This window comes from Alosa alosa, chromosome 12 (genome assembly GCF_017589495.1).
Source record: "Alosa alosa isolate M-15738 ecotype Scorff River chromosome 12, AALO_Geno_1.1, whole genome shotgun sequence".
Classification (NCBI taxonomy): domain Eukaryota; kingdom Metazoa; phylum Chordata; class Actinopteri; order Clupeiformes; family Clupeidae; genus Alosa; species Alosa alosa.
In genome coordinates, this window is record NC_063200.1 from 29042408 (window position 1) to 29057562 (window position 15155).

At 42.2% G+C, this 15155-nt stretch overlaps 1 protein-coding gene across 2 annotated transcripts in view; it reads left to right on the forward strand.

Moving 5' to 3' along the window:
- The first annotated feature begins 11598 nt into the window (after positions 1-11598).
- col5a1 (procollagen, type V, alpha 1) overlaps positions 11599-15155 on the forward strand; it is an 86090-nt gene continuing 82533 nt past the window's right edge. For both annotated transcript variants that reach the window (XM_048258149.1, XM_048258150.1), the window contains exon 1: positions 11599-11998. In XM_048258149.1, coding sequence (XP_048114106.1) covers positions 11899-11998 — 100 coding nt within the window. In that variant the 5' untranslated portion in view covers positions 11599-11898. The remainder of the gene's footprint in view (positions 11999-15155) is intronic.

Consider the following 15155-nt stretch of genomic DNA (forward strand, 5'->3'; position numbering starts at 1 on the left):
GAGACACTGCTCAGAGTCCACTGTAGACCACCATCTCACTGTTTTCACCAGAGAATTACATACACACCCACGCACACATACACTCACACTCACGATCATACACCCACACAAACATCCCCGGACACAATAGACCCCGCGAAGCAACAGAAAGCCGCAGTGTTGGGAATGTCCAGCACCCTCCCTGGGTCTGCAGGTGTGCTTGTGGGCAGAGCTGCTTGTGCTTCAGCCATAGTCCCACAGTAGACCAAGACCTGACAGGGTTACAAAACAGAATAGCAAAAGCCTTAATTCTGATTTCCTCTTCATAACCACTTCCTGTATATGCCCTATATGCCCTTGGGGATGTGTATGTGTGAATGTTCATTTGTGTATTGGTGTGTATGTTTGAGGTTCCTGAACAAAAAAACACTGAACTCCTATAGGTGAGAAAGGCCTGTTTATGGAGGAGAAATACAAGACTTTTACCCCCCAATAGGTCAGAGGTCACATATGGGCTGTTTGTTTTCTGGGGACGGGGAGGGCCCTCGCGGAGAAGGGTCCCACCGGGGAGGCAGTTTTCTCAAGCTGTCACTCCGGCGACCCTTCCGGAATCCCCCCAGGAATGCGGGAGACCCGTTTAGATATCCATGTTGCTGCCCTCACTGGAAGGCTTCCAAAACGCCAGCAAAAGGAGGAAGAACCAGGTCACTCAATCCCGCCCAGATTAGGATGTCTCTTTTTCATTACTTTCGTTTCGACTTTTTCTTTTTTGTCTTTTTTTCCTCAACATGCGACTTATTAATTTACTGAAGAGTTTCAAATGTCTGAAAGGAACATTGTTGAAAAGGAAACAAAGGACTGTCTCACAGTGTTCTGTCTCACATTAGTTTGAGTCCACACATCACAAACACAAACATGAAACTCAAGACTCCTCTACAGCTTCATTGCCTTCCCTTACTCATGATCATTTCATTTCCCTCTGCATTAAGAAAAGACAGGTCTCATTGAGGCTATAAAACCCTCTCTCTCATATGCCCCTGCTCTCTCTCCATCTCTCTCTCTCATTCTCTCTCTGCGCTCAAAATTGTTCCATTGCCCTCAGTTCCTGTGTTTTCTGTTTGGGTTTCTAGTTCCCGTTGTTTGAGAATCTGTCATTAGGTCCAGACCACACTGCTGCCTCATCATTCCGCCCCCGGATCATCATGATCATCAGGCACACATAGTTGTCCAGAACTCGCCGTCCTGGCCCCTGGAACCTCTCCTATGGACCCAAGGGGTCAGACTCGCACTCTGGCTCAGGGTTATCAGATATCCCCAGTGTGGAAAAAAGGGAACATTTCATAATATGGAAAGGTTTAGTACTGAGATGGGGATGGACATTTTCAGTGAAGGTTCACTATTCCCACATCTAAAAGAAAGTACATTTGTCTTACTGTCTTTGTCATTACAGTTGGATATGACCAAATATGTAGTGTAGCCAACAGAGATGTAAAATAACTAAATAGAAATACTTAAGTATAGTACTTAAGTATGAATGGGGAGTATCTGTACTTTACTTGAGTTTTTATTTTTCTTCCTATTTTTACTTTTACTCCACTACATTTTCATTAGCAGCATTAAGTAGAAAGTAGGCTAAAATAATGAGCAAATGAAAGCAAAAGCCACAGCATTCAGCATGTTAGATATTTGCAACCTCAAGATTTTCTGACCTGATGTCACCATGGGACACAGCAATGAATGGTGACAAAGTTAAGCCTAGCAAATATAGCTAACTGTACGTACACACCACCGCCAACTTGAGCTGCAAAAGATACAGGAAGTAATTAATTTTCAATGGAAGCCGGCTTCTCTCAGCTGCAAGAATCGGCAAATCTGTCAGCGTTGCGTTTTGGGCGTCTTGAGCGACTTGAGCGTCAAGCAGAAAATTGGTCAACTTTATGCTAATGAGCTATGACGCAGTTCAGCGGCAAACGACAAACAATGTAGAATGCTGCCACGTCAGAGCACCCAAAGCGTCAAAAGCTTCCCCGTACTTTTTGACAAGCGTCCTTGACACGGCGGCCAGAGCTTCTTTTGCAGCTCAAGTCAGCGGCGGTGTGTAAGGCATAGCACACCAAGGCCTACATCGGCTATTGTAAGGAGCTGAACTAAATTAAAATTCAACCTGCTTACTTTTCATCAATAGCACTTTTGCTTAGGCTTTCAAAGCGTGTTTATGGAGTGTGATAGCTGTCTTTCTAAACATGTTGGATAAACTTCATTATTAGCCTTTATTACATGGCTCTTCACAAGGCAAGTAGAACGCTCCATTGACTTGAATGGGATTTCCCAAAGTTCTAGCAGTCATTATTTCTTGGGAAATGACCTCTGAAAAAAATAATGACCGCTGTCAATGGCAACGGAGTTTGTGCTTCTAATTCAGGTATTTCATATCCATACGCAAGGATTGGAACTTCATTCAAAAGTGAAAGCAGACGGTTGATCAGCTGTGTTGTAAAGAATGTTTGATTCAAGTTCAGCGTGTTGTTGCAAACTATTTCAGCAAATGCCACGATGAACGGTAACAAATAGGCTAGGCTAAATTCATATTGTGGGGAGTTTATTATTTCGTTTTGGCAAGTAGCCGTGTAATAAGCGGGATAATGTATAGAACGCCGGTCATTGTTGGGAAAATAAGTCCCTTCAGGGCGGAACAAGTGGCGTCGGTCCGGTTAAGCCCCTCCTTATTTTCCAATAATGTCCGGTGTCTATACATTATCCCTTACATAAAAGGAAGCAGCAGTGAAAACTGAATGGCAGCCATACCTTTGTTCAGGCTTCAAAGACATCGTGTATGAAGCGTACGCATCAAGGTGCTCTAAGCAATGTTATGCGGTTTCTAAGCTAAAAACAAATTGTCACATACAGCAAACATCACCTCACCATCCGCTAGCTGCCTGTGCCCTGAATGCACTGTAAAAATTGCGGACAGCCCAGGCTCCAAAAACAATATGGTCCAACCTGGATCATAAAAACATAACAAACTATTCCATCCAATCACTGACGAGATGCGCATTTAGGGGAGTTTCAATTGCACTGGCTGGAGGGGGAGGGAGTAGTGAGCTAGCTCTCTGTTTTGTTTGAACGTCAACAGAAGTGATGTTAACCAATATCGCTTAGAGCGCTTTTAAGGTGCTGCATGAACTTAATAGCCCATCCAAAGTTCTGACTGCTTTCTTTATCATTAAAAGCATAGTGAATGGAGGGGGTTGTCACCCCACCTAGCCTCGAGAGCTTTTACTAGTACTTTGTACATCTACTGTCAGTAAAGGGACACCAGGCAACGTTTTTGTGTTAATTACCCATCTTCGTAATGGTTAAATGACTCATTACAGGGCGAATGAAGACTCTCTCGCCCGTCCCTACTGCCTGTATAGGAAGAATATCCCGCTTGCAACTTTAGTGTATCGTACCCAAGGATGGGCAGTATTTCTAATACATGTATTTAAAATACATATTTCAAATACAAAATACTATTTTGTAATCTGTATTTTATTGAGATGATGAAAATGCCTTTGTATTTTGTATCAAAATACTTCAGTGTTGTGTAATTTTGTATTTTCAAAATACTGTAAAATACTTTCTGTGAAACACTGTGATGACATCTATCTAACTATATATATATATATACTGTAAAGCACGAAATGTCTGTCTCTGTCTGTTTGTGGCACCCTTGCATGGTCAAGCCCCTCTGCTCCAGTAGAGTGTTTATTTTCCTTTGCTGGAATGATTAACAGGCCCTATAAAATATAAACAATATTTTATATATATAAAAAATAGTCTGAATGCAACACTGTTTGAGTTAGTTGTGCTTAAAGGAATCAACTGAGGAGCCACGACTAGCTAAGGTTACACACACTCCTTTGCTCACACAAGGACTTGAGTTCACAAGTTTATATTGCAACCCTTGAGTTTGCTATTTTCCTTTCTTTTTTCTGTTTTACAGTTTTTTTTCTAGACTTTAAATTTGTCTATATGTTCTCTGACCTGTGAAATATTTCAATGCTATGGTAACTTGACAAGATACCTCAAACAAGGATATTTCCAATTTTGCACATTTTAAATAAGAAATGATTGATAATGTCATAATAATTGGCTTCTAATTGGCTCAACTGATTGGATGGTATTAATGTGACAACCTGATTTTATTTTTACTTTTTTTTGTATTTACATTGAAAGAGGTTGTGCACACACCAGTTTCAGGTGTATACAAAATTATTCAACTTTGATGAAACTCACCATAAGTGTGGTAGTGATGGTGTTAAATAACTTAAAAGGTGAAAATGCTACCTACAGTAGTTTAAATGACTTTAAAAGTCATCTATTTAGATTGTTTGTCTTTGAGTTATTGTCACTGATTCATAATGGGCAATCTATTACACCAACTGGCTAGGAAGTGCAACAGTTGTGGAGTCGGCATTGCATGCCGCTGCAAAACAATACATCTCCAAACTTAAAAACAGTAGACTAACAGTCAATAAAAGTGGACTGTCAGAGCAGCACAAAATACTAAAAGCCATGCCGAATGTCCTGTTCGCTTTTAAACTTTCCATCACATTTGGTGTCTCTGCCTATAGCCACTTCATAAATGTGTTAGAATTAGTTCTGTACTTTAAAGAACATTTCAAGCGATCACATAGCCAACGTTCAATGTCGCAATATTATCAGAAGGCCCTATGTGCAATTTGCTTTTGAGCAGGATCTTATAAGAACATTTTAAAATGAATGGAAAGACACAGTGATGAGATTTTGCACTCAGCTGTAGCCTAGGCCTGCTAGTGGTGAGTCTGCTTACTTGTATTATAGCCAATGCAACTATTCTATTACACTGTTCTATTATTTTAACACTGTGTGCTATGGACCCTTTCAAGAGAGTTCCATTATCAGCATCATAGTTGGCCCCACAAGACTTCCTTTTTAACATTCCATATGTTATCTTAATGCAGAGGAAGTAGATTGGGGCCCAAATAGAACGTTCAAGCATTGTTTTTGTTTTTATTGTTGAAAGGGTCTATAGTCTATTAAACACTATGACCGCTATGTTCTGGCACTATTTTCCCCCATGATATTGTTTCAGTTATCCAAAAGGCTCGAAGGATGCTCTTTATTATATGGCAATTTTGGATAAAATAACTAATAAAAGTGAGGTGAGGTGCCCCCCACCCGTTGTTCTCTGGCGCCGACCCTGGCAGAGGTTTATATTGGGATGTCTAACATGAGGGGTCAGCATATCTAATCTGTTGACTGATTATGGAAAGAGTCTCTTGCTTTCAGATGATTTTCCAGGTAGTGTACAAGTGAAGGGATAGACAAAAAAGGCTTTTAGAAAGAAGTATTTTGAAAATACAAAAATACAGTTTTTTGAAAATACAAAAATACAGTATTTTATTTTGATACATTTTTAAGGTGGATATTTGGTATTTTATTTGGAAATACATTTTGATGTATTTGTGCCCATCCCTGATCGTACCCGCCGACCGAAGCAGGATCAGTTTACATCCTGCATCCACAGCACAGAGGCAGGCTAACGAAACGCTAGCGATTGTTGCAAACGTGTGTATAATGGCAGAGCCGGCGAAGAAGCAGTGAAAACCCTTGACGGAAGATGCAAAGAAAAGGAAAAGAGCTTCAGACAGAGCATCAGGCTTGCCTGGTGTCCCCTAAAGTATGTTTTATAATGGGCTACTTGTCATACTTAAGTACTGTAAAAAATAGATAAAGGTTGTATCAGCGATAGCAGGGGTACGTCACTCTGTTCAAGCAAAACAGAGAGCTACCTCACTACTCCCTCCCCCTCCCTCCCGTGCAATTAAAACTCTCCTAAATGCGCATCTAGTCGGTTATTGGTTGAAACACTTTATTTTGCCTTTGAGTGGGTTGCCAACCCTTGTTGATAGCAATTGTTTTTGTGTACAGATCTCGGAGCCTAGAGCCTCTGCCTACAGAGACGCAATTTTTTGACGGCCTGCTTATGGGGCAGACAACTAGCGGATGAATGTGATCATTTATGTTTGGGCCTGAAATCGCTGATACAACCTTTAAAGGAGAAATCGGTAACACTTTATTTTAATGTGTCGCTGTTACAGTGTACCTATCTAATTAGGTACAGTGGTACAACCTGTGTAACAACATGTACTATCAGGTACTATCATTGTACTTGCATTATGTATTTGTGGGTACCTACATATAGTTGTTACATTGTAATACTGAGTGCTTTTACAAAACTTTGCCAATTTGCCTAAATTTTCATCAGAGGCAAAGAGCTGACCTGAGACCTGCTGGATGGGGTAAATCTGGTCATGATAGATTTGATATACAAAGCATTCTTAGCTCCAGTCAAGGCCTCATTGTCTTCAGTGTACATGTAACAGCTGTGCTGCTACAACCTTGTTACTCTTTGATACAGTGGAATAAACCTATTAAGTGTACCAGTTAATTACTTACATGTACATATGACATGTATGTTATGTCTTCGATGTCTTGGAACAGGTCTACTAATTCACTACATAGTACATATATCAACTGTGTTGGTACACACTTATTGCTCTTTGATACAGTGGCATAAACCCATTAAAATTAAAGTGTACCAGTTAAGTACTTACAATTACATATTACATGTATGTTGTGTCATTAGTGTCTTGGAACATGGCTGCCATTACCGTACATACTGTAGTACATGTATCAACTGTGTTGGTACACATTTATTACTCTTTTGGTACAGTGGAATAAACCCATTAAAATAAGGTGTACCAGTTAAGTACTTACATCTACATATATACATCCTGTCAATGATGTTATGCATCCTGTAATTGATGTGTTGAAACGTGTCTGCTGTTACACCACACAGTACATGTGAATTAGTAGACCTGTTCCAAGACAAGACCTGTTCCAGTTTATTCCACTGTATCAAAGAGTAACAAGGTTGTAGCAGCACAGCTGTTACATGTACACTGAAGACAATGAGGCCTTGACTGGAGCTAAGCATGCTTTGTATATCAAATCGATCATGACCCGATTTACCCCATCCAGCAGGTCTCAGGTCAGCTCTTTGCCTCTGATGAAAATTTAGGCAAATTGGAAAAGTTTTGTAAAAGCACTCAGTATTACAATGTAACAACTATATGTAGGTACCCACAAATACATTATGCAAGTACAATGATAGTACCTGATAGTACATGTTGTTACACAGGTTGTACCACTGTACCTAATTAGGTAGGTACACTGTAACAGCGACACATTAAAATAAAGTGTTACCGAGAAATCCGTTTTCACATAGATCTTTGTTTCTCGAGGTCACCAAGTACTGTCGGCACGGAAACCCCTCCCGAAAACAATCAATTGTACCTGGCTAGAGTTGCTATACAGCCAGCAGCTAACGTAGCCAGGCAGCTACAGCGCTACACTCATGTACATGGGAGCTCACAGACGAATGGTATGCTTATAGATTACTTTTACTTCTACTTAAATAATTTTCTAGTCAGATATCTGTACTTCTACTCAAGTATGGGTTTCGGATACATTGTACATAACAATGTTAATAGTACTGTACTGCTCAACAGTACTCTACTCAGTATAGCTAATTGGGCAGAATGGTGTTGAGTCAGTAGAGAAAAGCTGTAAGGTTTTTGTAAAGGACAGTGAGTTCACTGAGGGGCACTTCCAGAGAGGAAGGGGAACACTGAAGGTGTCTTATTACATCTCCTCTGTCTGAGAATCAAACTGAAGGGCATAACTGATCTGCACAAAAGCAGAAGTTGAAAACAATTACCAGCAGCCCATAGCCAGAGACTCACAGAATTGTTATTTTTCAATGAATGTAACTTGTTTTGATATTCCATATCCATGTGTTCATAGGAATGTTCATATAAGTAGCCATTGTAATCAAATAATCTTACACAGTCACAATATATCATATAAAATGTCCTATAAAATACCAGATACAGACAGGTGGTTCACCTAATGGAGGCAGTAAACAAATTCACAGCACTGCTTTTTAAACAAGGTGGCATTGATTGTAAAGAACATGATTGGTTCATCTGCCCTTTCTGATTGAACTTTGATTCATTGCTTTTAAGATTTCTTTTTGTGGTAGTAGATACTGTTGGGATAACAACCGCAACACACACAAGCATACACACACAAGAATGTGAGTGAGATGGGCGACAAAAGCCTGCAAACCAGCAGGCCTCTGGCATACACATCTCCTCTCACCCGCCAGACAAACCCAACTGCTGGAGGACTGGTTCTGAAAGGCTCCGATTGCTGGACATCTCGGCTTCAAACACCCCTCCCACATTTTTGGGCTGGATGAAGAATCAGAGGGGGATCTCCTCTCATCTCTTTTCCCTCTCTCGGCTCCCCTCTTCCCATTCCTGCACAAGCCAAACTTTCTGCTCTCTTCCTCCTTGGCCCTTCTCCCTCCAAAAGCCAAACTTCTCTCTCTCTTTCACCCTTTTCTCTTCCCATCTTCTCCCCTGTTGATTGTCTTTCATCATCATCTCCATGCCTCTCCTCCTTGGGAGGAACGGTAAGCCTCCTCTTTCCTGTGCGCGATGGCTTTATGAGTCTGAGGCGAGAGGCTCTCTCGTGCTTGGTTTGTTTTAATGAGGTCCGCAACGAAAGGATACAGCATGATGAGTGTCGCTGATGACTTTATAGAAATCTTCACAGATGCAAATCTTTACGGGTCAGGGATGATTAGGAGCAGTGCGCTGCAGTAGTTTATCCCAGAGTCTGTCTTCAGTTAAGGAACTGCAAGGTTGAGCCAGCTTGGGAAAATATATTCAAATGGCAAATTCACTTTGACAGTCCTCTGCAGATATCCAAAAATGTCTTCTGCTGAACCCTTTTGTTTTGCTTCTCCAACAAAGCCATGATAAGTGTCCATTTCTTTGCCAAAGCATGCACCAGACCTAGCCAGCTGATTGACTCCCTGTGTCTAAGTGTGATCATTGTTGTTGGCTGGACAGCAGCCTGATTCTTCTTTCTTGGAAAATGGTGCCATACTTTTTCACCATTTCAAAAAGATGAGCATATTTGGAAATGCAAATTTGACATTTTACTGCAACTCAATACAGTTTTCTGACATACTTTTCCTATGGTTCACGCTAGGATTGGATGATACAATGGCCCCTGTGTTTAAATCTAATAAATCAGTATTATAGTGCACATTTGTATGGGTTTTATGAAGGGAAGGATGAAGACATTGGCTTTAAAGTTGTTTACTCTGAGTATGCATGACCACATGCAAAAAAATCTCCATCTGTCTTGTTGTCAACTGTACACCCAGTCTTTCTGACTACCAGCCTAGTTGGCCTTTTGCCCTCTGCACTTGTAAGTGTTAGATCACCTGTCTGTCTGTCTGTCTTGACCAATGAAATCTCTGTTCTGAGCCGTCTGTCAAGCCTCTGTTTGATTAAGTGCATACTTGCAGTAGCCAAAATACACAATCTGGTTCTTCTTAAATATAAATATTAAACTTGAGACAAGCTATCTTTCTGCTGACATGGATGGCTTTTTCTAAGGTTGGGGAAATTTATGTATTTTTACACACTTGACAAGACTGTGAAAACCTGCAATACCCTGGTAGTTATTTTAGTTCTCCAACATCCAGTAGAGTTAAACATGGATTGCAAGGAGAACTTGCAGTTACTCAGAACTTTAGTAAATTCTGCTTTTCTTCAGCTTTTAATTGGTCACTACAAATTAGACCGTTGATTTCATAGAGGAAGATTAAGATCAAATCTGTTCAATGCTCAGGAAAAGTAACTTTAGGGCAATTCCACGGAAAATTGACTTTTTGTCACATCCATGACACCAGTGAAATGCCTTGGCATTTGTTTGATGTGAATGATAACATTCATTTTTTGTGCATTTTTTCTTATTTACATTCTTTAGCCAAAATGTAGCCAAATTATTTACATTCTTTAGCTCAAATTTCATGTAATCATTCACATCATACCATACCATCACATTTTATTGGTGTTATGGATGTTACAAAAAATTAAATTTTCCATGGAATTGCCCTTTAATAGACACAGAATGTGACACAGTTGCAAGACAGGAGTGTAGAGGAACATGAAGTCATCAGTCAACAGACCCTCAATCAGGGGGTTACATAAGGACATTCATTACACTACACACACTTATCCACATATCCACACATTATCCACCCCTCACACATACCACCAGTTCAGCCTATTCACTCTTCTACAGTTGAAGGCTAGTTGTTGTTGCAACCGAGACCCAGAAGTCCGTTTAAAAGTGCATTAATTTCTATAGAATGTCCACCTGGCCCTTCTCGATAGCTAGGCTGAGGTGACCTGCAAAGGAGGAAGACACATACCACCAACACCACCACATCACCGAACCCTGACCCCACTTCCCTATCCACTTTCTCTCGCGTGCGCGCGCTTGCTCTCTCGCACACACACACACACTCAGATGTTCCCTCATTCCCACAAGTTTAGCCGACCACTTCTTTCCCACCTGATGTTGTTTTGTAGTGTTGACGCCATCTGCCAGTGTCCATTAAATGACCAGCACACACACACACACACACACACACACACACACACACACACAGAGAGAAAGAGAGAACACAACAGCCAGTCAGAGCATTCCTCACATTCTTGCTGGTGTTTTGCCCTAGCTCACCTGTCCAAAACATTACAGTGTCCCCAACACACCATATTACCTCCCTACTTAACATCTAATAACACAAACCAATCTGTCTGTGGTGGAATTATGAATTATTATGTAAAAGGAATAGGATTTTAACAAGGAGGTTTTGATTGTTGTTTACACAACGTTCATTGCAAACTTTATACACACACATATACCCATTTGTAACTGTGTGGGTGTCATGTTGTGTTGACAAGCACCCCTGTTATGCAGAGGAGGGGGTCACAGTAACCCACTGTTAAACGGTGTTACGCATTTAGACGGATATTTTCGGTGCTCCATCCGTCGCTGGGGTCTTCGCGCTAGTGTCAAAAGATCATCACCTCCCTGCCCAAACTGCAGTTGGTAAAGCAGTGACGGCACGCAAAAGGCTTTTTATAGAGACGAGTGTTTCACTCTTGTGAAACACAATGCTCTCCCCTACTTGATGAATTAAAATAAAAAGAAATTGAGTAGACTACTCTGCATCCTTGACATCTCCTTGAAATTACTCTATATTGGAAATGATTTAGGACCTGTGGGCCAATGTAAAACATTTCCATGTCAGGTTTATATGTATGGCTTCGAGGAACCGAAGTGATTACTCAAGGGTGTCCGTGTTCCGATTCGTATTTCCCGCTTTTCCTCTTCTTATAAAGATTATTCATTTGAGTGAAACCAGAGCCAGCGACTGGGCTGTGCAAAGTAGGAACTCCAGCGGATTGAGGAGAGAGGGGGGACTTTCACTAAACGTTTCCCCTCTCTAGTCCCTGTCCAGTGACGGAGCAGGAATTTTATGCTGGCCTCTCTGATTTGCTGGTTTGTCCCTGTCTACGCTTTGATTGACATGCGCAAGGCATTTTTTTCTCCTCTACTTTGGTTCCAAGACTTCTCAGTGACGCTCGAGAGAAGGGGGACCATCTCTTCTGCTCGTAGAATCAACGCTGAGCAGATCAGAAGAGCGAGAGAGAAGGGAGAGGACGAGCGCTAAAGAGAGGGCTGCCCCCGTCCACTTGACCAACTGGAGGACTCCAGACTTCCACAAAACTTATGGCTGCATGAGAAATCCCGTTCTTCTTCCCCCGCTCTCTCTCTCTTTTACCGGGATCTGTGGGCTACCAATTCTCTCCTGATCACAAGTTGTCACAGAGTTTTTTTCTTCCAGTCGCTCTAAAGAAATAATCGATCCACATTTACTGTGGACGTCCCGCGACGGCCATGGATACCCACATAAGATGGAAAGTTAAAAGGAGGTTAAGGGACGCGCAACTCACTCTAGCGATAATTATATTTTTTGTCACTTCAGAAGCCCGTTCAGGTAAGTGGTATCGCAAGGACCTGATTTTGTTTGCCTGTACATGTTGTTTTCCCGTGGGCTGTAGCTTATTCACTCCTCTACAGTTGAAGGCTAGTTGTTGTTGCAACCGAGACCCAGAAGTCCGTTTAAAAGTGCATTCATTTCTATAGAATGTCCACCTGGCCCTTCTCGAGCTTTTAGCTAGGCTGAGGTGACCTGCAAAGGAGGGGGGTGGCCTTGCTGTCTGTTGGCATGCACCGCTGTTGTCCTGTTGCGCCCTTTACACAGAAGAATGCCACAACAGTGACCCATACTGCACGCTTAGTGAGACTGGACAGAGTTTATTCGGTGCCTGGTGGCACTTTCTGGCAGAAAAAACGTTGTCGCTGCAGTTGGGGGAACTCACTCTGACGAGTCTCTTCCTCTAACTTGTGTTGAACAAGGGGGTCCTGCGCCCTCTATTGTACTGCTTGTCCCCGTAACTCTCATTCTTTAATAACACCGCTGTGCGCTTTTTATCCAGACAGACCCTTCGTCCAATGCAGTGCTTCTTAGCATTTAACCAGCCCACTCTGAACGGATTGGCTATGCTGTCGGTAGCCTATATTTAATGGTTATTCTGTGAAGATGCTTCAATTTGGGGGCAAGTTGCATACTTTGAGTGGCGTTTAACTACAGTATACAGCTTAGTTGGAATTACAAGCCAAAAGTCGATCTCTAGTTAGTTATTTTGAAAAATAATACCAGCAATAAAATAGTATTATATTCCAGCATAAATGTTTCTGGCATTATTCATTACTGATTCTTCGTAAGTTTATAAGGTTGTAGTTTGGGAAGGGCACAAGTTTTGAACTGGGTCTGTGTTTAGCTGAATTCCTCTGAAACATCGGTTGGCTCGAGGTGCAAGCTCGAGCGCCTTTTGATTTTTTAATGAAGAACATCAGTCGCGCGGGGCTGAGAGGCGAGGCGCTCTAAGGGGAAGGCGGGGCTGAAGCTCGTGCAGGGTGGAGTCGCCGCGTGTCATCTCTGAAGATCAGAGATGCGCGCAGATGAGGTTCACCCTCACTGTACTAAAGATTTAAGAGAATGAATTGAGGAACTTTTTTGGTTCCAAAAATAGTTTTAGGGTGCATGAAACATGTTCTGAGGGATGAACGCTGGAGGCAAGAAGAATTCTACTCAGTGAAATTGTAGATGTTGTAAAGAAAAAATACATGCCTTGAGGCCACCACCTGTGAAGAGCCAGAGCTCAAAGGGTGCGGCTGGAATGCGTTTTTAGCGTTCCGCGACCTTCTCAGAGTGTAATGTAGAAGGTATTTTATGTAATTGTTGTGAGACAGAAATATATTGGAAAAGATTGGTCATACAGTTGTAAAGAAATGTATTAACTTGTCAGCTTTCCAGTGATGGAACTAGGATGTATGTATATGAACATGGAATGGTTTACTTGTGTTCATGTTCATATGCCTCTTGAGAAGATCTGTTTGGAAAATGTGATGTCATTAATGCTGTGCCTTGTGGTATGTTCAATACTTTATGTGTGAGTAAGGGTGTGTGTGTGTGTGTTGGGGGGGGGGGGGTTGAGAGATGAAGAGGAAGAGAGAGATTAGTTCACTGGTTGTCTCGGTAGGTGGCCTGTTTGCTACTGAGGAAGCCCCAGAAAGAAAGACACATTGAACAGACAGAGCAGGCATTCTGTGCAGCGAACATACCCCTGAGCAGGGGAGAAAGAACTGGATTCAATCACTCAGGCAGTTAGTTGATATGTTCAACAATCGTGCAGACATGTAGGTGTGCTGGCAAGGGATATGAGTCATGTTTGCAGTGTGTGGACCTTGGGAACCCAATGCTTTCAACATGTGTTTAAGAGCAAATTTCCCATAAAGTCTTACAGACTTAACCCAGATCAGATATAATGGCTGTCTGTCTCCCTCAATCTGTCTTTCTGTCTGGTATGACTGAATGTGACTCACTTTCTCTGAATGTATTTAAGCATTTCTTACCCAGAGTGATTAGAAAATGACATCATGAGCGCGTAGTCTTGAAGTGAAACATTTGGAATGCGTCCACTCGGTTGGGCCTTCACTCATCTGTTTTGTGATGATGCAGAGACCAGAGGTGTGGCTTGACAACATGTCACCATATGATTGGCGTGTCTTTATCACCGCCCAGATATGATGATGTGGGGTTGGGGGGGAGAGGGGTGGGAGGAGAGAGGGGTTATGGGATGCTGGAGGTCTGCCTGCTCCTCTGCTCATCGTAAAAAAAGGAGCTGCCAGGAGACGCACATATGGTGGACTGGAAGTTCACCATCTGTCCTTGGTCAATTTGAGAAAGTTTATGAGAACTACACTGACCTGCTAGAAACTACTGACATGTGCGAGCAATGCCTGATGGTGGTCAACTAACTACCCATAAGGAGTCTATTGGCAGAATTAACTTGACATGCTTTTTGGGAGAAAATTCAAAAGAGATGAGTCATAGATAATTAGTAGGTGACTGGTTTGAGTTACTGTGAAGTCCAGAGGCCTAGTGAGAGTTAGCTCCTGACGAACAAGTAGAAGAACCAAGTGTGATTAACATAATTATGCTGCCCTGTCTAATTAAGCCATAAAAGACTGGAATGTGTGTGCGAGTGCGTGTGTGTGTGTGTGTGTGTGTGTGTGTGTGTGTGTGTGTGTGTGTGTGTGCGTGTGTGTGTGTGTGTGTGTGTGTGTGTGCTAATGACTCATCCCAGGGGCCCCTAACAGCGGTGGCCCCCGTAGTGAGCAGGCCTCCGTCCCAGTTGGGTGACATCATCGCTCGGTTGCGAGTCCCCGGAGAAAGAGGCATCATGGCGAGGGAATGCAAATCCACCTCAGGATCAGAGAGCGCGCTCGTCTAGAACACACAGCAGCACCATTTGGGCCCAGAACACAGACTCAGCTAGAGTTCAGAGCCGTTCGGTTAAGAGAGCAAAGTGGGGATTGAGAGTAATTGCTTCCTCTTTGATGATGATGTTGTAAATGTCCCCGGATTCCTTGGACTGGGAGATTCTTTCTGAAGACCAGTGTGTCTTAGATTTAAAGGCTACGCTCTTTGTGTAGCATCACCATTTGTTTTTCATACTGATTAGTTGATGGGGCTTGTAGCTTTGCAACAATTGAGACAGCAATTTGTGTCAAATGAAAACAAGAGA